The sequence below is a fragment of the Carassius auratus genome, chromosome 17 (genome assembly GCF_003368295.1).
Source record: "Carassius auratus strain Wakin chromosome 17, ASM336829v1, whole genome shotgun sequence".
NCBI lineage: Eukaryota > Metazoa > Chordata > Actinopteri > Cypriniformes > Cyprinidae > Carassius > Carassius auratus.
In genome coordinates this window covers 5403838-5418187 of record NC_039259.1, presented here as the reverse complement: position 1 = coordinate 5418187, position 14350 = coordinate 5403838, and the positions used below count along the sequence as shown (strand labels likewise).

At 35.1% G+C, this 14350-nt stretch overlaps 1 protein-coding gene across 2 annotated transcripts in view; it reads right to left on the bottom strand.

Moving 5' to 3' along the window:
* The window catches only part of LOC113117028 (ALK tyrosine kinase receptor), a 374362-nt gene that overhangs the window by 63479 nt on the left and 296533 nt on the right, over positions 1-14350 (bottom strand). For both annotated transcript variants that reach the window (XM_026285385.1, XM_026285386.1), the window contains exon 5: positions 229-356. In XM_026285385.1, the coding sequence (XP_026141170.1) occupies positions 229-356 (128 nt within the window). The remainder of the gene's footprint in view (positions 1-228; positions 357-14350) is intronic.

Below are 14350 nucleotides of genomic sequence, written 5' to 3'. Positions count from 1 at the left end.
TATAAGACTTCTTAAAAAAAAAAAAAACACACACATTAAAAAAAGTGTATATGGCAGCAGAAAGCACTAAAGTAAAATCTGCAGAAAGGTTTTAGTTAAAAAGGCATATACAACAAAATAAATCTTGAATTAAAATGAAAGCATATTTTTGCCAATCGATTTTGGACTTTGGAATACGAATCAAAGCAAACCAAAAACTGAAAGATTTCCATATTGTGAAACACTCACGTATGGTGCAGTTGGTGGTGAAGCGGGGGTCATAGGTCGCTGTCTCCAGGTCGCCGGGCTGGTTGTAGCTGGAAGAAATCCTGAAGGGTTTGCTCCGGGCACCCAAGCTGAGGTGTACCACCGCCCAGCTGAAAAGGAGAGAGAGAACCAGCAGGATGAGCACCAGAACCAAGCACCAGGGCCGATGCAGTGCCCGCAGTGGGCTGTAGGAGGTCAGGGTGGCCCCTGGCAGACCGTCCCCAGTTTGGCTCAGCTCAGTAGTCTCTGGGGATCTTGTGGAGGGAGATGTCTGGCTGTCTGACACCAAACCAGCCCCCTCTGCAACTTTAGGGTCATCCTCTGCCGCAGTATCACACATCCCCTACACTTCCAGGTATCCACTCTGCTTGTGGAAGCTCTGTCAGTTGAAACAAGAGAGCAGGTATGTGTTTATGTGTGCACGGATGCTGTCTCCACCGGATGGTACCTGTGGAAAAATGCACAGATGTGCGGTTGCTCTGTGGGTCTGAACGTTTTTAACCAAACTACCTCTCATAAGGAAGTCAGTGACCTAGCTAATTTTATTAAGCAAATTGCTTAGATTTCAATTTGCTAGTGGCTAGTGACCAGTGACTTCAGACTCCTCCCTCTCTCTCCTCCCTCTCCTTTGCTTTTCCTTTCTACCATTCCAGACCTGTAACCTCTGTTGTGTTGTTGTTGTTTTTTTCGCATCTCACTGCGAGTTTTGCATCGACGTCAGATTCGCTTCAACGACAGAAGTCGAGATCCATGACTAAGTGGGTGGTGATCCTCTAAACAAACACACAGACAGCTAGCAATCATAGGGAATGAAGACAGGCAGCTCTCTGACAGAAATAAAGCACTCAGATATACTTGAGTAAAGATTATTGTTCCACATTTCAGTTTGCTACGATTTGGTGTTTGTATGACTGATTTCACATCATTAACGTCAATGTGAAATGCTATTTAAAACCTTCCGCAATATGACATTTTATTATGAAACAGGATAGTTAACATGAAAAAATTACTGAACGTGAGTTGTGCTATAAATAATACTTAAAATAATAGTCGCCCGACAGTGTTATAAATTTAACGTAGAGCGGCGAGAAAAAGTATGTGAACCCATCTGATCTTTATCAAAGTCACTGATTCTGATTCATATAAATATATGTTACTGATTCAAGAATTGTTTTTTATTATTTTTTTTTTATCCAGGGTTGTTCTCCTGCAATAAAATCTAACCTACACCCATGTGTAAATTTGAAAAAAAGTGAGAGGAGAATTGAACTTGTCATCAAATGCTCTGGTTTTCATCATTGCTAATGATGTTTTGTAGATCTAGAATAATGTATATTTATGTGCACAAATGCGTAATGTCTTATCATTAGGGTTGCATTTGGAAAATGTTTTCAATGCTTTCAGCAGTCAACTTTTGTTCTGCTAGATATGTGCTTTTTTATCTAATAAACTAGTATTGAACTGCAAGGAATAATGTGTTGCACACGTCATTTGCATAATTTCAAATTCAGCACTATTTTAGGCTAAATTGCCTCCTTTGCATGGGCAGAAGGCATACAGTCATATCTACATATTAATTCCATTGGACAGTGTTGTCATTAGATATATGGTAATAAAGACATACATGCTCATGGCACTTTGAATATCATTTTGGGGCCTTCATTGCCGCGTTACTGATATACTACAGTAGTCTCCTGGTCCACTCTTATAGTCAATGTTGCATAGAAAAATAACATTTTCTAGCTGAGTAAATTCTCAAGTAGAGTAAAACACACTAAATGCATGTTAGACTCAGACATGATAGAACATTCTCAGAGATGCAATTTCAAATTCAAATATTAATAATATTCAGCAAAAAACACACTGCAAACACTATAACAAGACAATGTTTTAGCCATGTACTTTACTACCACAATTTTATTTTAAAGAAGTGTTTGCGCATGACTTTTAGCTAATATTTCTCATAACTCATTAACAGAAGACGCTGCCAAGCACATTAGAAATGTATAAAATGTAAAAAAAAAAAAAAAAAAAAGTTAAGTGATAATGAATTGTAAGAAAATGAATAATGCTTGCAAAGACAAAGTATGCAGCAAGGGGTGCACTGTGGTATCAATATTTTCTACAAACAACATTAAGTGTAGTATAATTATGAGCACACATCAAGAAAGAGATAATGAGAAAATGCTGCCAAACACAGAAACTGCGTGCTCTTTTGTTGCGATGCTAAAATTTATTCAATGTTGAGCAAATGGACTGTATTATTGTTAAAGGTGTTTTTCTTTACCCATATATTTTCTTCATATGTACTGTACAAGAAATATATACGACCAAAAATTCAATAAAATCAACTATAAAGCAACACCTCTTGCAGACAGACTTAAAGTAAATGGAAAGCTCTATTTGAGTTGATAGCAGATTTATAAGCTGTTATAACTGAAGTGCAATGAAAAGAAAGGCATTTATTATTACCATTTTCTTTACCTAAAAATTGTTACCCCGTTACATTTTCAACATAAAATAATATTAATCCTTCTCAGATAATATTTTAAGATCCTTGGTTTCAGTCCAATGACAATATAAAAGCTAAAGAATAAATTCTGCATGAGTTTACTATAATTATTTAATTGATTAATGTCCATGTTTATTAATTTACTAGAGATGTAAAACACCTGATACATATGGAGTCAGTGTAATAAACAAGATAATCTAAAGTCAGGCGATCATTAATAAATGTCTACGCTTCACGTCGTGGCCCTGATCATGATTATACACTGCATTCACATAATGCTGGCCCTCACATGCTACTCAGGAAGTCTATTGGGTTTGCACCTCCCGCAAAATTGCATTCATTTCCTGTGCTAATGAATACCGAAGATTATTATTATGGAAAACAAGGTGAGATAAAGCAGTAAAATACCTTCTTGATCTCTTCTGCTCCAATGCTGTGATAAGCATCTGGGCCTCGCTGTAGCAGCTCATATAAACATTTTGATCTAATTAATCAAGTATCCAGTGGGAGACCCCCTAACTCCAAATAAAAATCTCTTGTGCAAGAGTTATTAGCATGACTAATAAGCAGCGGCGCTGATAACATTTTTCATTATTATTAGCATTATAACTCATAAAGCATCATCATACAGACCGACAAGCTCTGGAATGCTGGCTCTGACCTTTGAGTGTCTTTTCATGTGGACACAGGGTCATTACAAAATCAAGTTTAGTATATAGATGGCAAGCAACTCTTGCAGGTCAATTCATCATGTGTGTCTCATTAACGAAATTTAATTCGATTTTTCTGTTTTGGCCCAATGCTTTGTAACGATTAAACCTCAGCGACTTTTGAGGTCACAAAGGCCACCTATAAAATATGTTTTGCTTGCTGTGGGTGTTTGGTTGCGTCGGTGTAGCTGTTACTATTGGCTATATGATATATGTACATGTTGAAAAATGCACCAGCTATTCAGCAGTAGAGCAACATGGTGGGCTGAAGTGCAATGGTAATGCAAATGCATATAATGATTTACTTCTATGATTTTTTTTTTTCAAGTGTCAGAACATTAAATTAAAGAGAGAGAGAGAGAGAGAGAGAGAGAGAGAGAGAGAGAGAGAAAGAGAGATAAAAAAGCATTTGAGGTTTTAATAGAATGCAGAAGGAAAAATACTCCATCATGAAGATGGATCATCTATACATATGATAACAACACTGTGCAAGATTAAAAACATCAAAATGCTATAAATGTAACACATTTCAAATATATTTGCTGTATATAAAAAAAGAAAAGCCATCAGTGTATTATATGTAGTTTGTAACTCAGTTTGAAATGGGCATTTCATTTACACAAGCAACTCACATACAGCTCATGGAAGTCAATAATCCAGTACCTGATATATTAGAATATTTACCTTTAAGTTTCATTAAATGACCATCCCTACAGTATAAATTCCGGGTATCTCTTGTTTTTTTTTTTTTTTTTAAACCAAACTAATGGGGAAGACTACTGACAATGGCAATGGTTCAGAAGACAATCATTGACACCCTCCATAAACAGTCACAGACAGAGGTGTACTAATAGGGCAGGCAAGGCAGGCAATCGCCGGGGCCCCACATTTTGAGGGAGCCCCGACAGCTGATCATTTGAACAATCGAAAATGTAATTATTAATATAACATGGAGCAATATATCTGCATCCCCCCAGGGGGCTCCCTCTTGCGTTACACTGGATGTGCTTGCATTTTGATAGACTGAATATTTTTTTTTTTTTTTTTTTACCGCGGTAGTTACTGCATCATCAGAGAGAATTGCAGTAGCAGAATACAGGTCGAACTACCATCTTTATGTTCTCAATAATATGAATATAGGTCGAGCTATAGCTGATTAGCCTTCTAGCTAGTTTAAAATGTTTTAATTTTTTGTTTTACTTGTCAGACCACCCGGACAAACCTGATAAAAACATAAGTGACAAAAAAAAAAAAAAAAAAAAAAAAAAAAAAAAATACAAACAAACAAACAAAATAGTAATAAATAATAACAAGAATGAATGAACGAACGAAATGGGCGTTTTCATTACCCAAGCAAACATGACTGACAATGTGCAAATATTATTTTATTAAATAATTATGCATGTTTTTGTTTACTTGTTTTATTATTATTATTATTATTATTATTATTATTATTATTATTATTATTATTATTATTATTATTATTATTACTACTAATTAAATATAATACAAAAAATGTTTATTTAGCATTACATTCCTCATATTTTATTTAATAATAATAATAATAATAATAATAATAACAATAATAATAATAATAATAATAATAATAATAATAATAATAATAATAATAATAATAATAATAATAATGCTACTACTACAATGAACAATTATTAATAAATGCTAATGAAAACATAAATGACTAACATTTTCAAATAAAGAAAATGCACCATCCTATCATGATACATAAAACTGCTGGCCAACTGCACAAGCACAGCATTGTACAGAAGAACAAAACATAATTTGCATGCTAATGTTGAGGATGAGCGGCATGAAACCCAAGGCAACGGATCCACAGAATCACGGCAGATAGATGAGATCAATACAGTTGGAGGCAAACCAGTGGTTCTGGTTTTCAGAAAATCGCACCACCTGTTTAAGTGGCATTGATTTTGACAGTCAAATCACATGGCGCACAACAAGCTGGCAGATATGGACTGCACAAACTGTTGATTAGATGCAGCACTTTGACAAGGTGGGCCAAATAAATGCTACTTCCTCAAATGGAATGGAACATATTTGAATACTATCAAGAGGAAGGACTTTTTTTTTTTCTTTTCTTTTTTTTTTCGTAGCAGACAGAGCTGGGTTACTTGACACAGTACACAGTTGTGTATGGATCAAATGTAAGTAGCATTAAGATTTCAATGTCTGTCCTGCAGTATGAAGCTCAAGAATCAAAGTGTTAAAATGTCTCAGGCCACCAATCTATTAACTATTCCCCAGAGCACAGATGTGCTGTTTCCCTTGCTTTTCTCAATATTACATCAACTGAAAAAAAAGAAAAAAGAAAATTTGGTGTATTCATAAAAGCAAGCAACCGTCACATCGTGGCTGGGGTCAGCTGGGCTAATTAGTTTGTGAAATCACTTGCTATCAATTCAACAGGAAAGGGGAACAATTATATTCTCTTATATTTGTTTAAGTCTAGGCACTATTTAGCAGAATAATGTACCTTTGGAAAACATTTGCGAATGCATACTGCACTGGTTATAATTCCCTGCGGGCTAAAATTAACAACCGTGTACTTCCGTCTCTGGCTCATGTCTCCTGATCTGAGGCAAATTACTGCAAGAAATGAAAAGACCTTGCTGGCATTCAGTATTACCACTGCACATTTCTAGTGACTGATGACAAAGAAGAACAAAGAAAACAAAATAGAGCGAAGTGAAAGAGAGTGAAAGATCAAAACTGAAGGAAATAAATAAGCACAAATAAAAGAGCATGTTTGCCACCAGTTGGCATATCATTTGAAGACTGACGCTCGCCTGGTACTCTACTTTAATAGTAATTATAGCAGACACTTTTTTCCAAAGCGACTTGCATTGCATTCAGGCTAGTAATTTTCTCCTAACATGTGTTCCTTTGGATTCAAACCGCCAACCTTGCACTTGCTAACACAATGCTCTACCACTTGAGATATAGGAACGTAGTAGACTATTAATAATACATGTTCTGTGAAAACAATGAACAGCAGCTTCCAACCTGTCGCCATGATGCAAACATGAGATATCAGAAATACAGCAGTAGTTCTTTACATGTTTTTTTTTTTTTATTAGATTGTTTTTCCTTTGTAAACATGGACGCGTTTGACTGTTGCACTCACGTCTCTTGCGGCATCTCATCCATTAAAACGGCATTTTAAATACGCGGTCCTAAATTTAAGTGAATTTCAACTCCCGTCTTCTTGCGTGTTTTTCCTTTTCCTCTGAATGCGTTGCATCTTTCTCAACACGAAAGCACATTCTGTAAAAAATGGCGCCTCGCAATAGTGCAAGAGTGCGTCACACCTAAACTGTTAATCAAAATACGATTTAATCCTAAATAAAACGATTTATCCTGAGCCTTTGAAAATATATACAGATATTTGAAGATTCAAATAAATGCATTACTAAAAAAAAATGCAGTGTTTCATTTTGAGGTAAAGTTTAACTGTTTGGTTTTAGATAATTCTGTGTTCGGATTGCTGTGCTAATTGTTTTGAGAACAAGTACACTGCATTGGAGAAAAGTGTTGAATCTGAGAAAAACTGTATCTCCAGCGTATGGAGAAACAATATCTCACCAAAGCAGAAAAAGCAGCAGCAATCTGTCAAGACAGCGTGAGATAAGATGTGAAAGCCTCCACTGATCCGGGTCTTGACCACAGTGTTATCCACCCAACCCCTCAATGGCCAAAGCCAGTCTCAAGACTTATGTTGAACCCACACCTACACATACACAGCACATGAATGTTAACCTGTTATCTCTCAATTCTGCCACACATCCTCAAATAACCCACACAGTGGAGCCAATTAGTTCGGGGGTATCAGGGTATCAGGGCAGGGTGAAGCGGTCAGCCATGTGTGTAAATATTGCAAGGTTAAAAAGAGCCAGACACAGTGGGTGTGTAATGGGAAGTGGAATGAAACCAAGCTGACATCATTAAACTGTCACTGGACATGGATGAGCTCCCGCCTCACGCTGTCCCGCTCCATCCATCCGGACGGATGGAGTGAAGGTTGAAGCGAGGGAAGAATGCCAGTTGTGAAGGAATGAGATGCAGAACAAATCAGGCTTTTGGTAGCCGACTAGGCTCTGAGAGTGTTTGCGAGGGTGCCTGTGAGTTTAAATCCACTGGACTGCATTACTCTGGCAGAGCTAATCACATTATACCTGTAATTGGTTTTGCAATGTGTCTGACACACTTAGAGCTCGGCACACGAGATAGCGGCAGAAAGAAGCTCAGGCTGTTTATGCACTCAAGCAGACTTCTGTGTCACTGTGCAGACATGTTCATACTCACTCCTGTAATCTCTGCAATATCTCACATCATTTGACATTTGGGCGCTCTTTTTTGCCAAGCAACAAGAAATAATTTTCTGTCTGAAGAGGTGTAATACTATCTGCACTGAAAAAAAAGAAGAAGAAGAAAAAAAAAGTGTTGATTAGTGGGTGGTCCACTAGTCTTGCATAAACAGACTTTTGACTAACCAACAGAAAGTCAAGCCCATTTATTCAGGTCAAGAAGAGATTGTTTGATGGGCATTTGAAATATCGGGTAAAAAGCTAAGGTGCTATTTGGTGGTGGGTGTGCGGAATACAGACCATCATTCACTCATGCATGCATTCGTTTGTTCACAAGTAAACAAACAAACAAGCAAGCAAGCATACAAACAAATAAACAAACAAACAAATAAATAAATAAATAAATAGTATTTGTAAATAAAATAAAATACAATGTGTAAACAAAGTGCCTAATAAACAGACAGAAAAATACAAATACAAATAATAATAATAATATATAATATATATATATATATATATATATATATATATATATATATATATATATATATATATATATATATTAAGTGATTGTAAATAAATACATTGCACAAATAAAGTGATATTATTAAAGTAGAATTAAAGTGAATAAAATAAAATAAAATAAAATCTACATAATATGAAGTATAATGTTACGATCTATTTCAGGTTGTTGAGTGGTGTCAGATCTAAGAAGACACTCTCTTGAGTCTCACAGAGTGTCAGTTGCTTTAGAATTGATCTCTGTAGTTGCAGTCGCTCACTCGTCTCATTCCTCCCCCGTCCTCTCTCATTCACTGATCTTCAGTGGAGCTGTCACTGTTAGCTTCACTTTTTTGTGGGTTTAACCTCAAACACTCTATTTTGCTTTGTCGCAATGCTTTCTTGATCTCTCTCTGTATATCTTCCACGCAACTGTTTCATGCTGTTGTTGTGCCCATGTCATTGATTTAAAGATAATTTCAGTTCTAAAATACTTGCTTCTTAATATGCAGAGACAAGTATGAGTAAACCAATTACTCAGTTAGTTTGATGACTCTGTTGATTTTGAAAAATCAAAGTGTTTCAACAGAATACTTCAGCTCTTTATGTTTCTCTCTCATGAAACACAATAGCATGCTTATCATTTATCATGTGCACGCCAAATTAAATCAAACTGCAAATACATGTTTACAAATTTTGTTAATTTACCTTACAAGACACATGATGTAAAACTGGCTGATGTTAAAGCCCATCTATAATTCCAGTAATGAATATGCTGTCGCCATGGTCTCGAGTCATGAAATCGAAAAGATGAAAGAGTATGGAGAAAAAATAGTCACATCACATGACAAGCGGCTTAGATTTTAAACTGAATTACGGTCAAAATTCAATTACCCAGTATCCTCAGACTCAGAAAAAAAAGCTACATATGAGTGAAGGCCCGGGTGGTTTTGTGAAACTGTGTCAATGCTACATAGAATTCAAGGTGATTTGTTGTGTTAATGCTATGCATTCAATCACGCTTTCATTTTGCTGGTCTGTTTTTCATTTATCCTCCAAAAAATTCCATTTCAACTTTGTGACATGTGACCTCATGTTCAGCTGATAGATTGTGTTTGGGAACACAGGCCTACAGAGAGAGGTTACACAGTGTGTTCACATGGACACAGAATTATATGAGAAAAAAAGGAAAGTCAATAAACGAAAACAAACTGCGCTTTTCTGCTCTTTTTTTTCTTTTCTGTTCCACCTCTCCTCACGTACAACAGATTATTTGCTAATAATGCATCCAATGAACCATGTTCTCTCTCTCTCTCTCTCTCTTACCAAGCATCCCTCTTGTTTTCTGCACTCTTTGAACTCATTGATGGCTCTGTTTTGACGTAGCCGTAGTATTTCTCTATTTCTCTTCTAGTTCTATGCAATTTCATGTTTAATTGCAGTGTCTGTGAAACTATCACACTGATTCAAAAGTGCAGCCATGACATTTTAAGTATTCAAAATTCACTTTCTTACTGCATTTTCATGGTTTTATTGTGTACAACTTTATAATTATTAACCAATGTCATAAACACATGCAATAACAGTGTTTCCTTATTTTTCCTGTAAAGCTGTTTTGAAACAATCTGTATTGTATAAAGTACAATGCACAATTTCTTTACTAGTACAGTTCTGAATGCAAAGCTCTATTTTCTGCTTGTATTTGGAGCAAAACTCAGATGCAGCTGAAATTCAAAGGCACACAAGGATGAAACTAATAAACCTAAGAGGAGGCCTTGAGCAATAAATGCAACCTCAAGACTGAAATACGTTTGGTTCTCTTGTATAGCATCCCTTTTTATACACAGCTTTGTGCTTGCAAATTAGCCGAGGGCTAATCCATTTCAGATTTGCTTTGGTATCATGCTACCTTAGAGTTGGCATATTAGCTTATATTTCCATTGCTATCTGTCCTACACTGAAACAGCATGTCATTAACTTTCAAGGTCTTTGTGCAAACATTAAAGGTTCAGATTTCTAAATTCTAAAATAGAGCTGTGATGGTAATAGAAAATAGTAACAGCTGCTCTATGTGAAATCCCGCACCTGATGGAATTTACAGCTGACTAGAGAACCTGCTTTACTGACGAGATGTACATAATGATCAGCCGATTGTGATCGGAGCAGCCCTAGAACTAACCTTTTAAGTGTTTTATGAACTATGACAGCTATATGATCAATGGCAAACTGTAAAGTAAGCAGGAAGTACTTGTCCGAAGTTTTGCAAGAGAAAAGAAAACATCTTTACAAGGGGACGCAAAAGATTTGTGAGAGAATTTAAAAATCTTTGCGAGAGAACACAAAAAATTGAAGGGAAAATGCAAATATCTTTGCAAGAGAACACACTAGTTTAGTGAGAGCATGCAAACGTTTTGGGAGGGAATGCAAAATAAGTAAATAAATAATTCAAATATATATTTCTTTTTTTTTACCCAACTTTTTTTTTTTTTTTTTTTTTTGCCATCATGCCTCTTTAGGGGCTCCATAGCTGATAAATAAAAATAATTTGATCTGAATGGATAGTCTTTTGATAGAATATTATAGCATAATTGGACATTTATCTTTGCATGGATTTACTTATTTGATTGGCTTGTCATCTGTCAAATATATATAACAAAAACAAATAAACGAAAACATATCATATCAGTTTATTTTTCTGCATATTTATTTATTAATCCCCAAACACTTTAATAAAGATGTTATATAACTTTTATATTAAGGTTTCGTAGACCCCCCAGTGGGCCCCAGAGCTCTGAGTAAGAACCACTATATCAGGATTTATAATAATGTAATATTATAGATCATCTAGAATAATGATAGTCAAAAAAAAAAAAAAAAAAAAAAAAAAAAAACCTTATATACAAACATGCATACAGAGTTTTTACAGGTTGAATATTTCCCCTATAATTTACCATAGCACTGAATGATTTAGTTATTTAAGTATAATTATATTTACATTTTACTCTTGAGATTACCAATTTAAAAATATATGGAAATACAACACATGATTATTTTTAACAAGTAGCTGCAGGTGGTCATTTTATATATATATTGGATTGCTACTTTTTCAGACTGAAAATAGAACCCCTTAATGATGGTGTTTACTTGTTGCATGATGACCCCTTCACAGGTGGCTCCATCACATAACAGTGTCTTAACCCATCTGCCTACACAGAACTGTTAAATCCTCGCAAAAACAAGATTGATAGGGACACTAAAATAGATCTTGGCTAAGCACAGTTCAAAGTACCTGTCTCTACCGAGACCTTATTATTTTCAGTATTCTCTTTTCTCCAAGACAGTCTCTGATGGAGCAAATCTGAAACATCAGATTTCTGTATCTGACTGCCGTGATTTATTATATATATATATAAATAGCCTATTAAATCTATATTTAAGTATTAGGCGCTGTGATGAACACCATTGTGCAGCTGCTTTATTTCTGGGGTTGTCCGAGTAACTGCTGCATTTTGTGCTGTTTAGCGCCATCTGCAGTCAGAGCGGCACACTGTTTCAAGCAGTATACAGCGGTGTTGTTAATTTTGACCAGTTGATGAGAATAGTATTCTTAAAAAGCTTTCCAAATTCTGAATTATTTGTAATATATAATTATTCACAGTATTTCCAAGTGCCCAAGATAACAATATAGTGCGTATTCATTGCTGTGATATATCGCTTTACTGAATACGGCGCATATCTATCTATCTATCTATCTATCTATCTATCTATCTATCTATCTATCTATCTATCTATCTATATATATATATATATATATATATATATATATATTTGCTGAGACCTGTGTTTCAGAAGGCCCGCTCTACACATTGACTATTTGCCAAGTGGAACTCCTAACAGCACTGACATTTGCTTTCTTTGCCTTGCAGTTGTGTTGATTGACAAGGGCCATAGAGAGTCTGGCTCTAAAGCAAGTACCAGCCATCAATATCTGTTCTTGACTAATATATTCATATAAATGTTTTTGCTCTCTCCTGGGACACAGAGTTTCCAAAAAGGCTAGCATAACGAAATATTATACTTATAGTATACATAAGTCACATATCAACACTATAGAGATAGAAACTACACTACACTTTATATATATATATATGTGTGTGTGTGTGTGTATAAAAAATAAAATAAAAATAAGTATGAATAATTATATGAATGAGAAAAGTCTAGCACCACCTTTCTGGAATAAATTCCATTTATATAATTATTGCCTCAGTGCATTTGGGGGAGTCAAAAAAAAAAAAAAAGTTTGATATAGGAGCAGATAAATGTCTGGATTTCTCATCACCAGCGGTTCCGGCTTTCAGATTTGTTGACATCTGGCTTCATCCAACAAAACGCTAAAGCTCCAAGCATTGGCTCAAGTCCTAAATTATAGGCGTATCATGGGACCTTCTCCATACTGATGGAGGTCAGTGAGTAATATGCAAGGTTGATGCCTGAGAGCAATTTTTCTTCTTCTAACAAGGCTTTGATGTATTCACTCAATTCCCCACTGTTGCTTCTGAGGTCTGGTCATTGAGCATTGAGTAAACATACTACAACATCATTAAAAAAAAAAAAAAAAAAATTTTTTATATATATGTTGACTGGTTATCTAACCCCCCCAAAATGCCAGAGCTAAAGATCACATTAATGGAAAAACATTCAAAAATGAACATGGCATGGTTGTGGTAAAGGCCGGTATCCAGCCACAATTGCTCTCTAGTTCCTCTAAAAGCTTGAACTAACATGTGAGGGTTGAGGTGAAAGCAATGCAATGAAGCCTCACCATTATCAATTTATAATTCTGAATTCAACCACCTGTAGGGACCTCATTAGTGGCTCCAACACATTTCCTTTCTTCCCCTAACTGATCTTGTTCCAACAGGTCATTATTTCCCTCTTATTTATCAAGTGCAAATAACCATTATTGCAATATGCTTTCTCTCTCTACTTTATATTACCTTTAATTATTTTTCTATCTTTATTTATTGTCCCTTTTTAAATTATTATTATTATTATTATTATTATTATTATTATTATTTTTTAGATTTGATACAGTGAAATGTGAAGGAACATTTGATTGTTATAACAAACTGAATGAGTTGATTGTTTGAGTCTGAATAAATGATGCTGAATGAAATAGCATGACATATGCTGTCTGAGAGAAAAATAATCTGCTGACGAACAATGCCTGAATGTTATCTGGGTCCCTTCAAGGGTGAAAGTATGAATGTATTTTTCAACTACACAGTATATTACGGAAAATAGTGTATTCAGTAGTGTGCAATCTGCACTGTAAGGAAAGAAGAAGAAGAGCACATATTATTGCCCTATTCTGCAAGACCATATTTAAGATCTCTTAAAGCAAAAGTTCACCCCAAAATGAACATTTTGTCATATTTTCTCACCCTTGTGTTGCTTGAAACCTGTATATGTATGTTTCTTACAAATAAAAGAAGATATGTTGAAGAATTTTAAAGAACCAAAGAGTGACTCAGCTTTTTGTTTACCAGCATTCTTCAAAATATCTTCATTTATGTTCAACATAAGAAAGAAACTGGTTTGGAACGACATGATGTGCACACGATGACAAAATGTGTATTTTAGGGGTGAACTATTCCTTTAGTAACACAATACCTAAACTTAATAACTACCTTACAAAGTATTAATATGAAGCAAATTAAGATTTGGAGGCAAAAGTCATAGTTAACAGTAAGAAAAAAAAAATGGTTTCCTAAAATAAAGTGTTTATTTATTTATTTATTTATTGTTGTTATACATTATAGTTTATTGTAACAAAATGCTTCAGAAGTGATTGATTGATTGATTGATTGATTTGCTGCAGAGTTTTGGGATTTGCACCATTAATGTTTGCTGCCACATTCTAAAAAATCCCCAAAATAACCCAAATGCTGGGTTGAGCCTCTTAGGTCTTTTTTTTTTTTTTTTTTCAGTGTTTGGGTAGTTTTTGTGTTACCCAGCTCCTGGGTCAAATGTAACAA